The 13314-nt window shown below is 39.5% G+C and overlaps 1 protein-coding gene across 7 annotated transcripts in view; it reads left to right on the top strand.

The window, feature by feature from the left end:
* Positions 1-13314, top strand: part of plekha7b (pleckstrin homology domain containing, family A member 7b) — a 370768-nt gene that overhangs the window by 149239 nt on the left and 208215 nt on the right. The window contains exons 1-2 of one of the 7 annotated variants that reach the window (XM_069897825.1): positions 5655-5772; positions 6594-6665. The exons of the other annotated variants lie outside the window; for them this stretch is intronic. Coding sequence (XP_069753926.1) covers positions 6622-6665 — 44 coding nt within the window. The 5' untranslated portion in view covers positions 5655-5772; positions 6594-6621. Of the gene's footprint in view, positions 1-5654; positions 5773-6593; positions 6666-13314 lie in introns of those variants that run through there. 7 annotated transcript variants of the gene reach the window in all.

The following is a 13314-nucleotide window of genomic DNA, read 5'->3' as shown; positions in this document are numbered from 1 at the left end:
CTTTCTTTGTTTGCATTCTAACCTTCTCCTTACTGCTCTGTACTATTTTGTTCGCTCGCCCCAACCATTCTAGTTTAAAGGATCCTGAGTAGCCCTAGCAAATACCTCTGCCAGGATTCTGGTCCCCCTGGGATTTAAGTGTAACCCGTCCTTACTGTACAGGTCACATCTCCCCCAAAAAAGGTCCCAGTTATCCAGAAACTTAAAACCCTGCCCCTTACTCCACCCCTTCAGCCACGTGTTAATCCTCCACCTCATTCTATTTCTATTCACACTGTCACGTGGCACAGGGAGTAATCCAGAGATTACCCCCTTTGCGGTCCTTCTTTTTAACTCCCTACCTAATTGCCTGTACTCACTTTTTAGTACCTAGTATGATTTCAGTCTTTGGAGAGGTTTCCTGCAGTGTAACTTTTATCACCGTTCCTTGATGCTAATGTCTGTCACTGTTACATTAGTTTTGAAGGAAATGACTTGCTCCTCTTTCTTGGAATTCAGCTCTCCTTTTACCTAGGGCAGCAGAGGCCTGAAGCTGAGTGGTGCTCGTTGAAGTCAATCTAATTGTGGAACAGGCATTAATGAATGTGCTGCTTGAGTGCACTATTGACAGCACGATAAATGTCACTGCAGATCGAATTTGTCCTGTTCACTTTTGGATGAGACATAAATAGGACAAATTTTTTGTTTTGTGACTGTAACCTTGCTTCTCTTACAAATTGGTAATGGATGTTACCTGGTGCTATCGGCCAGTGCAGGAATGTTGCCTGGGTCTGTTATCACATGGGCAAGAGCGAAATTATTTTCTGTGGAGCTTCAAGTAGAATTGAGCATCATACGTTGGTCATCAGATTCATTCTCCCACCAAAAGGATGGAAAGTCATTGAAGCAGCTAAAGAAGCCTGGCCTGAGGAAGTGAGGTCTCGAGTCTGGGGTGAGCCCGAGTGATAACCAAATTCCTTTGTGTAAGCAGCCATTTCAGTGATTCCCTTGATGCTTTCTTTCAGTTTTACAGGGCTCCTTGATGCCATAATGTACTAAATGCTGCCTTGATGTCAAGGTCAGAGAATCTCGCCTAATCTTGATTTCAGATTTTATTGTCAGAGTACATACATGGCATCACATACAACCCTGAGACTGTTTTTTTTCTGTGGTTGAGCAGAATTACCATTTTTTGTAGTGCATAAAAAATGTACACATTGTGTACTTGTAAACAAATAAAGAGCTGTAAACAGATAACGAATGTAAACATTCTGTCTGTGCAATAGAGAGAGAACAAAAGAAAATCAATAAAATTCCTTAAATGAATCCCTGACTGAATTTGTGGTTGAGGAGTCTGACAACTGTCCCTGAACTTGGTGGTGGGAGTCTTATGGCACCTAGACCTTTTTCCTGATGGCAGCAGCGAGAACAGAGTGTGTGCTGGGTGATGTGGATTCTTGATGGCTGTTGCTGCTCTCTGTTGATTTTCTTGAGGGTGGGGAGGTTTTTTCCTGTGTTGACCTGGGCTGTGTCCAATACCTTTTGAAGGGCTTTACACTCAGGGGTCTTGATGTCCTCATACCAGGCCATGATGCAGCCAGTCAGCACACTTTCCACCACACATCTATAGAAATTTGCCAGGGTTTCTGATGTCATACCAAACCTCCGCAATCTCCTGAGGAAGTAGAGGCGCCGACGTGAATTTTTCACGATGCCCTTCGTGTGTTGGGTCCAGGAAGGATCCTCTGAGATAGTGACTTCCAAGAACTTGAATTTGCTCCACCTCTCCACCTCTGTTTTCCCCCAGTGATCACGGGACACCTCTCGTTTTCCCTTCCTGAAGTCAACAGTCAGCTCCTTAATTTTGGTGACATTGAGTACAAGTTTGTTGTTGGTGCAGCATTTAGCCAAGTTTTCAGTCTCTATCCTGTTTGCTGACTCAACCCCTTCCTTTATACAACCCACTACCATGGTATCATTGGCAAATTTGTAGATGCTGTTATTGTCGGACTAAGTTGTTTGGTCCATCTTTGTCCAAAGTTGTGAAGGGCCAAGTGGATACAGCAAAACTCAAATTGGGCAAGAGTAAATGGGTTATTAAGTGCATTTTGGTAGCACTGGATGACAGTTTTTCATTTTCTGACTGAGCACCAATAAGTCAGATTGGATTTCTCTCATTTCTTGTGAATGAGCAATTCCTTGGTCACTTTTCTGCATGCAAGGTAGATGTAGTTGTGTTACTAGATTGGAATGGCTTGGCTGGATGTTTGATTAGTTTTGTGGTACGTCTTCTGCACCCTCAGTCATTTGTGAATTCTTGTGGAATGAATCGAATTGGCAGAAGACAGGTTTCTGTGGTGGGGATCTCAATATGTCATTGCATATTTTGTCTAATTAGTAGAGCTGCAATTTGTATTTGAGCCAAAGTGACAAATGATCTTCTATCCTATTAAGAGTTGAAAGTAATTTTGCCTGGCATAAATGGTGCTATAATGGAAAATGTGCTTTATCCTGACATTTAAGAATGGTTTAGCCTTTGGAAATCAAAGTATCTTTTTCACCTAATACCAAGGGCTGCTGCTTTTGTGTTACAGACAGATAAAACTGGCTTCATTAGTTTATTATATATCAGTTCAATTTCAAAGCCATGGCAGTACTCAAATGCTGCGAGTGGTGTATTAGCTGCAGACTGTGCTTTAATGATGAAGACAAATAAAGCTGCACTGCTGAAATAGCTTTTCCCATGACTAACAAAAAAAATTATACCAGCCGTCTCCATATTCATTAGCTGATGGAAAGGATCTGCAGTGATTGCAGCAGTTTATACCAGGTTCTGGAAGGGAGCCAGACAACTCGTGTCTGCTGTGATGATTTAGCAGGTTTCTCCTCCGGTCTTCTGCAGCATAGTTGAAGAGCAGCACGTGGAAAACAAAAATGTTGTGGATCAGAGAATGCCGAAGAAGAGGGTTTTGATGTGACCAGTTGTGTAGCTGATGGAATCCTGTGATGTTGGCAAACATAGCTTTTTGGCTTTGAGTGGAATTGTGACTGTGACAAGATGTTGGGAAAATAAGTATGCCTGAATCTGTTATCTCGAGTGACATGCTTTCTGCCAAGTGCAAGTTGTGAGTATTTGTTTCATGATTGTGCAAAGGTTTCCATTAACGACTGGCTGGCATTTGGCCCCAGTTTTTTTGAGACCAATTTAAATGAAGTTTATAATTGTGAAATTTTTTGTACCTCTTGCAAAACAATGAGAGGTTGTAGTTGGAAGTGTCTATTTTATGTGGATATTAAATTAAAAAAAAAATAATGTGGACTTGATGTTTTAGCAATTAACTTGAGATATTGTTACTCTGGCCATGTGACTATTATCTAAGCCATTGTATTGAAAATGTGCAATAACTTCTTTATAAAGCAAATCCCATTTAACCCCATTGATTATTATGTTTATATTGTCCTTAGAATAATTTTATTTATTGTGAATAATGCCAGAGAAGACTAAACAATGGCTGAAATTGAATACAACACAATTTCTGCAATCTGTTAGTAAGATATTGATTGATGAGCAATGTCAGGGTGCTAAATTAATCTTCTGATCTTTGAATCCTCATTTTTGATTCCCTCTCCCTGGCCACTGTTGTCCACCCCTGCCTAAACATGTGGTGAATTTCCTGGATTGTTTGAAATTCAACCCTAATTCTTCTCTCTACTTTGATTTTCTCTTGAATTGAATGATTCCAGAGTTGGGGAAAAAAAAAGGTACAGTGGAACCCCCATTATCTGGCACTAACAGAGTTTGCGGATGTCGGATATGCAAATTTTCCAGTTAACCGAGACTCGCTCTTTCATTACCTAGCTAATACACCTGCATTAAGAATACACCATTTAATAGACAAAATACAGGGTAAAATGTAAAGAAATTTAAAAAAGTATTGTAGTATTTAATAATGTACAGTTCACTTTAATCAGGAAATTACCGTAACTTACAAAATTTAAATTCAAACCCCAATTGCTGGCACTGTAACTACGTTGCATTAGCTGCTATGATAACTGTGCTTCAGTCATAATTTAAAACGTGTATTTTTTACTTGCTATATATGTCAGCATATAGAATGATCCAAAACTTTAAAAATGTCTCCTCAAAATCAGTTGTCTTGTATGCTGAGTCTAAAATTCGAACACTGCTGCCATCTCTTCACCCCCCCCCACCCCTCACCACCCTTCCATATTCCCGTCCTTATTCTGCTGGCTCTAATTCAAGTGACTTGGTCAGGGCCTAGGCACCCTCTACCACCTGACTCACCTCCAGACAAGTGTCCAGGTCAGGCCCTCGGCGCATCTTCCTTGTGCTGATAACTCTGCTCACTTCCATGCAGGTGGCAACAGTGAAAAGAATGTGCGTGATTCGCTAGTTCAGCGGGGCAAACCACGCATGTCCAATGAAGTTTTAGTGCTTCCCTGCCGTCTTATTTATCTGAAAACATATCTATCTATCCATTGATTAATTTATTTATTTCCTATATTTTAAAAAAAATTGCCTGTTTGAGTTTCTGGTTGATTGAATTCTAGATAATGGAGATTCTACTGTATTTGTAAAGAAGTGCTTGTGTGTCTTCATTGGGCGCTAGTGTTAGTTGTTGAGTGGGAGATAACAGGTGTTAGGATACAAGTAGCAGCGATTTGAAAATGCTCCATTTTACATGAGATGTCACTCCATCTTTCAGTGTGTTTTTTATTACTTTCAGTTCTAAAAGTGCTAATGTACTTTCTGCTATTCCTAGATTGACTGATCTCCATAAATTACGTACTGTGTGAAACTCCATTGTTGATACCCTTTCTTAACCTCAGGCTTGGTCTCTGAGACTCAGATCTGCCAGGGTCTCAACATAAAACTGCTCTCTTCTGAACTGCCCAAGCTCTATAACAATATCCAACTCCTGAAAACTCTTTTGCATCTTCTCTCCCCTTCCTTCCACCCCATTAGCTGCAGGAATAAGCCACCTGAGGCTTGACCTTGAGAATTCATCCCTGAAATGATTTGCGTGCAAGACCATTGTGAAATCATACTCTAGTCATAAATTTGTTTTCTCCCTCCAGCATCCACAATTTCTTCAGATTGCAAAATATGTCTGTAAAGGTTTGCAATAATGATTTGCTCTTAAAGCTGCTTGCATAAATTTAAGTTGGATGTGATTTCACACTTGTGTATGGCAGGAACTCCCGCTCAAAAAAAGTTGAGGATGAGGAACTGCTGATCTCCACATTGAATGGGGATCAAATTACACTGCCATTTACTTTAATCACAAATGAAAGTCTGATGGGGATCAGTTTCATTTCTCATCCTCCTCATCTGCCTAAGTGATAAAGTTCTTGTCCATTGTGACCAAATTTAGGAAGATATAGATGAATGTTCAATAATGTTGATGTTTGCTGACTGACTGCATAGTTTAGCTTTGGTTTTCAATTTTAGAAATAATGGCGATCAACAAATGTTTTGTTGTGCCATGTGTTTAAAAGTGCATATTTTTGTGTGGGGCATTCCCCAGCTTTTGTTAAAAGTTCCTTTAGTTTGAGCCAATGGTTAATAGAAATTCCAGGGAGAGGCGTGCTCTGAACCGATACTATTTATGTCTGATGACCTAGAAGGGAGTGAACCTGTGGGAGTAAGATTGCTTAACCAAGTTTCATGTGGGAATGAATTGGTGTTTCAAGACCTCAGCTCCCGGTCGGTGACTGTGGATTTTCTGTTCTCGCTGTTGCACAAAGGACTAGTTTCTGTGAATTTGCAAGGTTGGTCTCCTTTTACTCGGGTGTGTAATTTTATGAAAAGCTGTCTGGTTACTGAGAATTGATGCTTTTCTGTGCTTTTGTTATTGTAAAATTTTGTTGTTGAGCTTGTTTAAATTCCACTGGTGGGCTGTGATTGCAGCAACTCCTATGATAGCTTTGACAGCATTTTTACACTGGAGGAGGAATGAGATCGTATTGTGAGTGCCAGGTCACTTTCCCTTAAGCTTCAGTGTGAACCTATTTTTACATCAGTGTGGCAAGGCTCTTAAAAAACCACCTGCAGGCTAAAGTGTAAATAAGCCAAACCTGCAAGATCCAACGTCATTGTGGTTGTATGAACGTGAGTTTTTCATTCTCTCTGCAGTAAAAATAAACCTGAGATCCAGTTCTTCAAATTGCCATGCGGGGCTTTTGCCTGAGCAAGTCGAAGAAAGGTTGTATTCAGACTGCGATGTTGAGCTGGAGAACAATGCGTGAAATATCTGGAACCCTCTGATGCAATGAATACACCTTTTACGTAAATAGGAAGAAAAAACTGTACAGTCAAGGGTGAAAAGATTTGGCTAATATTTGAGTTTTGCTAAATCATATCAGTCTGATTTAGTTTCTCAAGCTTGTATTTGGAGAAAGTTTATATGATTGGCACATTGAAAGCATTATTTTAACTAATTGTTAAAATGATGGCATGGAATTAGATTGTCTATTTTTATTATTTTTCACGGTTGTTGTGAGTGAATATCAATGTATTATCAAACCTCTGCTACATTCTCTTAACGTGCTGTGGTTGGAATGCTTATTGCGTCCTTTACTTGCCTTTGAAGGGTGTAAACCACAGTCAGTGTTCCTGACATGCTAAATTTGAGCTCTGAACACAGTTCGGCACACTTTAAAAAGTAAGTCTTAAAGCCACATTTGACTTGATTATTTGTTATTTAATGTATTAAACTGAATTATTCATTTATTTCTACATGCCTGCTTTAATTGATAAATGTTTCACAGTGAATGAACGTTTACTAATTTAACAGTGTGCAATTTGTTTTCTTTTCCCCTAAATTTATATTATTACCCTGGCTGTAATTGGATAAATTGGCTCACTTTAGAGGTTAACGTGCAGTCTGCCATTTAGAAATAGATCACTTGATCACAGTTTTCCCTTTTTACTCCACTTCATTTGGGCGAGTGTGTATATTCCATTGCAGTCTGATTATTCATTTATTTTTTGGACATCCAGCACATTAACAGGCTCTTCTTGCCCATGCATCTGTGTCGCCTAAATATACCTCTCAACCTACAATCCCCGTATATTTTGAAGGGTGGGTAGAAACTGGAGCATCTGGAAGAAACCCACGCAGACACGAAGGGAACGTTCAAAAACCCCTTATAGACAGCGCCAGAATTGAACCTGGGTTGGTGGCATTGTAAAAGCATTGAGCTAACCACTACGTTAAAAAATAATTATGTTGGCATATTTATTCCTGACCTATGTGACCAAAAATAGAAAGGCGCAGAAGACCATTCACTAATCATGTCTGTGGTGGCTCCCCATTTGTCCAATTTCTCTTTAACCCTTTCGAGTTCATTGGGTCTTTGATTATTTTTACTATTAATCTATATCCAAGGGGTAATTAGCCGTAACCAATGAACCCAGCTAAAATTCTGAGGATGTGGGATGAAACAGGAAACACGAAACCTGGAGAAAGCCCCTCAGTACGCAAAGAAATGCGCAAATCCCTCATGCACTGCACCCAAGGCCAGGACTGACCCTGGATTCCTGCGGCTTTAAGCCAGCAGTTTTAAATCCCGCAGCACCATGCTATTCCCCTTCCAGAATTTGTTTCACATTTATTTCATTGTTCTTTTGTTAATTGGCTGCTTATTCAACGTATGGTGAATTGTTGTAATGTTTGGGGGGTGGGGGGGGGGGGGGATCCTTAAATGTGATACTCATAAGCAGATAAGTTTAATTTGGTTTGGGGAAACCAGTAAAAGGCAAGTACATCTGTGAGTGATTGCTATTGGGGTGCATTGCCTTGCTCTGATGACAATTAATTCATGATGCTGGAACTTGTTAGTATAAGTGGCCCATAAAATATCCACTGATATCAATAAAATTGGTCAGATTTTCATTCTTCCATCCGCCAACATAATTTTGAATCCTCCCCATACCTATTTTTTTGTAATGATTGAATACTTTCTCTGTTGATGGAATTTATCTACCCTTTTCTAATTATTTTCTCTTTTTCTGTCTTGTGGCATGTGCAGTGATTTAATTTATAATATTGTTACGGGTGCACCTTATGTACCTGTGTGGCTGCAACAACTAAGAATTTCAGTGCACCCAGATATTGTACTTGTGTATATGGCCATAAACTCTCCCCTCTCCCTTCCCCAGAGTCCTTTTTACTTGTTGATTCTTTAGAGACATCAGCCTTCAATTTGCCATTTAAGATGATCATGGTCTCCATCTTTCATGGTTGAGAAACCTGGAAAGGTAAAATGGATTGTTTATACCAGTGGTTCTCAACCTTTTTCTTTCTGCTGACATACCACTTTAAGTAATCCCTATCCCTGTGCTCTGTGATTAGTAAGGGATTGCTTACGGTGGAAAGAAAAAGTTTGAAAATCATACCTAATTGAATTGTTATGTGCACGGTTTCATAACTCCAAAGGAAATGGGCCAATGACAATTTTTCTCAAGCAAAACAACAATTGGTGTAGAATGATGGTACTCAACTTTCTCTTCCAACCCCCATACCTTAAGTAATCCCTTACTAATCACAGAGCACAGGGATAGGGATTACTTAAAGTGGTATGTGAATGGAAAGAAAAAGGTTGAGAACCACTAGTTTATACATTAACCTGAGCAAACAATGGAACAACGGGACAGTAACTTTTTTACTCGAGTCCCCAGAATTTGTAGAGAGTGCAAGATTCATCAAACCCCAAAGCCACGGTGGTGTTCCTACACCAGGTTAGCTCTTTGCTTCCCAGATATTCTACTATTTTGGCTGTGATTTTGAGTTGATTATTACTAAGTAGTCACCCATTTGTGGTCTTGACTGGAATCTGACTTTGTGAAATATTAACTAAGGGAAGCAACCAAAAAAAATGACTGCTGAAAGGTGGGAGGTATAATGACTTCAGATGGAAAAACTGAAGTTCCTAGCTCAGTTCAGCAGGGAGCCATGCAGTATGTTTGAGTGAGGGAAAAGTGTCAAGGGGATGCTGAATGTTTCCTTTTTCACGTTGGAAGGATTTATTGTTCGCTTGAAAATATCAATGAGATAGAATATATTTGGTTCTCTCAATGGGAATATATCTGCTTTAATGAGTATTTCTGGATTGCTGGTATTCAAAACTTTAAATTAAACCATAAAAAAGATGGTGACAAATATAGAAATAGGTAACTATTAATTTCATGTCTTGAAAGACTGGAAAAATTCAAAAAGCTGGAAATGTGAAATAAAAACAGATGTTATCTGATCCATTTACAACATTTGATGAGGGGGGGGGGGGAGAGTGGGTGTAGTGGAACCGAGATAGTTTGGGGTCAAAAATTCTTCATTGGAACCAGGAGAGAGATAATTAGTTTTGCATTAATAATGAGTTTGTTGTCATATACATTGGGCATTGTACATACGCACCAACATTCTTGCTGCAACCAAATGGGTATTAAACCAAAAAGACAGTAGTTTATATTAATTTAAAAAAGAGAATAAATGCAAGAGATGCAGAATAAATATTATCTATCTTTCTATCTAGTGATCACGACAGAGAAGTTGGTGGAGAGATGAATAAAACAAGGGTGAGGGCAAGAATAATTGTAGAGATTATCCAGCTCAAGGGTTAATGGGATAATTAGAGAAAAAAAAATGAAACTAAAGCTTTGAGCTGAAGACAAATGAAGAAATGTAAAATTACAGAAAAGCAGGACATGCTCAACTGGTCAGGATGTGCAAATGGAGAGAGAAAAACTGAGTTGTGACCAGAAATAGATGCAAAATGGTCACTTTTAAGACCGAGCAGGTGTATTACCTGAAGTGGAATGGTTCCAAACAGAGTCCATCAGGCTGCAACAGGTCCAGACAGAAGGCGAGGCAGTGCTCATCATTGTAGCCGTGCAGGTGCTCTGCCAAACAGTCCTCGAATATGCATTTGGTTTCTCTAAGATGAAGACCATATTGTGTGGGTGAAGTGAATTGCAATGTCACCCAGAAAGACTGTGTCCCTGGATGATTGAAAGAGCTAAAATTCCACCTGATGCAACTGCTGGAGTTGCATGCTTAATTGTTGCAAGAAGAAGAGCGATTGGTGAACGAGGAAAAGCATACCAAAGAGTAGAAGGGAACGGTTCACTGAAAGATGAGGGAATAGGAGATATTTGGTGTTAGGTTCTTATTGTAGTTGGCAGAAATTGCAATGTCATGCACCGTTCTTTGAGATATTGCCTATTTTTGTGATTTCCTGTCACACTTCAAGCGAACTTCAAGCATATAAAACCATGAAGTGCAACATGTCATTGAAATTTCATTTTCTGCATTCACACCTGGATGTCCTCCCTGCTGATCTTGAAGTCAGTGACGAACGTAGTGAAAGGTTTCACCAGGACGTTGCGACCATGGAAAAGCAGTTATCAGGGAAACTGGAATCCATCAATGCCGGCCGACTATTGTAAGACACTGACTCAAGAGGCATCAGATGCTGAGTACAAATAAAAATTAGGAGCAAAACATTTTTCAGTCAGTTGAACTAATCCAATGTGTCAGCATCATTATGCAATTATTCGCAATAAATTCAATAAACAATCTGAAATTATCTTTGTATCTCCAACTTTTTTTTCAGGAAGTAAACCTATTGGAAAAAAAATTGTTGTCTAGCATAATTGGTTGATTCTGGTGTCTGGTGAGGAGCAGGAAAACTCTCTTTGCTCAGCCTTTGAGCGAGATTGGGTGTAGGAAATAGAGCAGATCCAAACAAGGGCTCTGCCAACTGTGGTGGTGGGGTGGGGGGGGGGTGCAGGAGAGCCATAGTTCAGGAACAAAGAATGTCTCTGGATGATGGAAAGAGCTAAAACATCAGAACCACTTCTGCAGAAAGTTCTGTCATTGGTGAAAGTACTATGGAGATCGAAGAACTGGGACAATGAAGTGGAGTTTTTATGAATGGCATGGTGGAGGAAATCGATAGCCACGGACGGTCTGTTGGTTTACAAAGTACATTTGTTGGAGAGCTATATCCTGAGATGGAGACTGAGAAGCCAGAATGGGAAGAGTCAGGGATGAACTATCTGAAAATGAGAACAAGGAGGAAAACTGGAAAAGTAATGAAATTTTCGAGTTCCATATTAAAAAAGACCTGAGCAGAATTGAAATAAACATTTATTCCATATATCAAACAAAAAGTCTGGTGTGCCTTGGGATCATGATAGTTCATGAGCTACACTTTTGAACTGGAGCAAGTTAAATGACTTAATGTGAGGGTGACTTCATCAAGATGTCTGGAGGGCCAGGAACTGGTTGGGTCTCCAGGTTATCCTGGTCTGCGATGGCAAAGTAGAGAGATTGTACAACTGTAGAAAAAAATGAGCTATTTGGAACCAGGGAATTGGAACGTATCATTGTGATGAATGGGATTGGGAAGGTTTTGGATGTAAATGTGAAGGGACTGGACTGGGGTAAAGGGATAATTTCAGGGGAGGAAGAAATAAGTTCAGTGGGGCAAGAGCATGCTGAAGTAAAGGGTCTGCCAGACTAGTCCTTACTGATCTTGGACAGGAGGTAGAAATGGGCTGTGCACTGGTAGAAGTCTAAAGGCTGGAAGTAGTGGAAGAAAGATCTCCTGTGGAAATTGGGTCCACAACTGTTGGTGAGACAATTGCCAAAAGTTTGATGCAAGAATATTTCTGAGAATTGACAATGGCTTCTGTGAAATCAAGTTCAAATTTATCTATCACCAGATTGCACAAGTCCTACGCTATGAAACAGTGTTCTCTGGTCCTTGGAGCAAAGCATGCAAACACTCAACCAGACATAATACACATACAGGCAAGCAATATATATACATAAAAAAATAAGTATTGTTTAATAGATCGTAGTGCCTTGAAAGGTTAGTGTGAGCAGATCCCAAATCACAACAGCATCAACCTTGTTAGTTTTTACAGTCTAAAATTAAGCCCATTGCATCATATTAAATGCATCTCAGTTAATAATGGTCTGTTTTAATACTTTGCGGGAAAATTGATTGGAGTATGATTCAAGGCACTGAGATACTTTTTAGTTTGTGAATAGTAATAAAAGTATAATTGCTGAGATTTTGGAGATCTTCAATCAGGTTTTTGGAGATTTAACTGAAGATTTGTTCCAATTAAATCAAAATGCATCACAATATTGTCTGGGGACAGGCTATAATCAGATTGGCATGATGGTCAAAGAAGCTTTTGCCTGGCATTTAACCTAGACTATTTTCTTTACGAGTATTGTGCTCCAGTATAACAATTAGTTTTCAACATATTAACCAGCTTGGTGTTGACTTTTATTGAGCTGGACTTTACAATAAAGAGAATCTTATGATTTGTTCTCTTCTGATCACTGTTCCAAAATTATAATTTGCCTCACTTGACTCTTTATTTAAGTCATTTATTTCACGAGGAACAAAATAAAATGTCCGTTTGTTGAATTACAACTACAATTATTTGTACCCAAAATAGAAGCAGTTTGTATGCACAATATTTATACTTCAAAATAATTGCTAAATGCAAAGTGCTTAGCATTATGCAAAAATATTCCTGGGAGTCAACAACGTGTTATGTAACTGTAAGTCTTCCAGGAATATTTTTATCCCAGTTGCTTGAAAATGATTTCTGTACATGTACATTTTGAGCTCTCTTCATCCCAATTGTGTCTGGGATGATTTAAGGTGGGGGAAGGGGGAACATGTTCATCTGGTCATGTTAACAGTTCATTTGTTTGACTCTTTCGAATTGACAGTTCCAATTGACTCCCATTTGAATCATCGTGAGTGACACAGAAGATGGTCATTATCATGTTGAGTAGAATGGAGTTATTCCGGTTATTCTTGCTTCCCAGTTCAGCCCAGAACCTTGGAGGTTGTGGTCATCGTACACCCTTCAGAATAGTTTCACCTCCAGCATTCTTGCAGGAATTTTGCCTGTGATCTACTGGGGTGTGTCCACTACCTTTTGCTTTCTGCTAAGAGATATTGGTCTGCCCATACCAGGCTGGTTAGCACTCTTTCCACTACATATCTCTAGAAGTTTCCCAAGGTTTCTGATCTCAGAAAACCCTGGAGGAAGTCGAGGTGCTGACGTGCTTTATTCACGGTGACATTAGTATGATGGGTCCAGGTAAGATCCTGTGAGATACTGACTCCCAGACATTTAAGTTTGTTCACCCTCTCCACCATTGATCCCCCAATGATCACTGCATCATACACTTTCTGTTTTCCCTTCCTGAAGTCCACAATCAGCAACTTGGTTTGATGATATTGTAGGTTTGTGTTGGTGACAAGTTTTCAATCTCCCTC

Source organism: Narcine bancroftii, chromosome 1 (assembly GCF_036971445.1).
Source record: "Narcine bancroftii isolate sNarBan1 chromosome 1, sNarBan1.hap1, whole genome shotgun sequence".
Taxonomy (NCBI): domain Eukaryota; kingdom Metazoa; phylum Chordata; class Chondrichthyes; order Torpediniformes; family Narcinidae; genus Narcine; species Narcine bancroftii.
The sequence above is the reverse complement of the archived record's forward strand: the minus strand, read 5'-3'. Positions and strand labels throughout refer to the sequence as shown.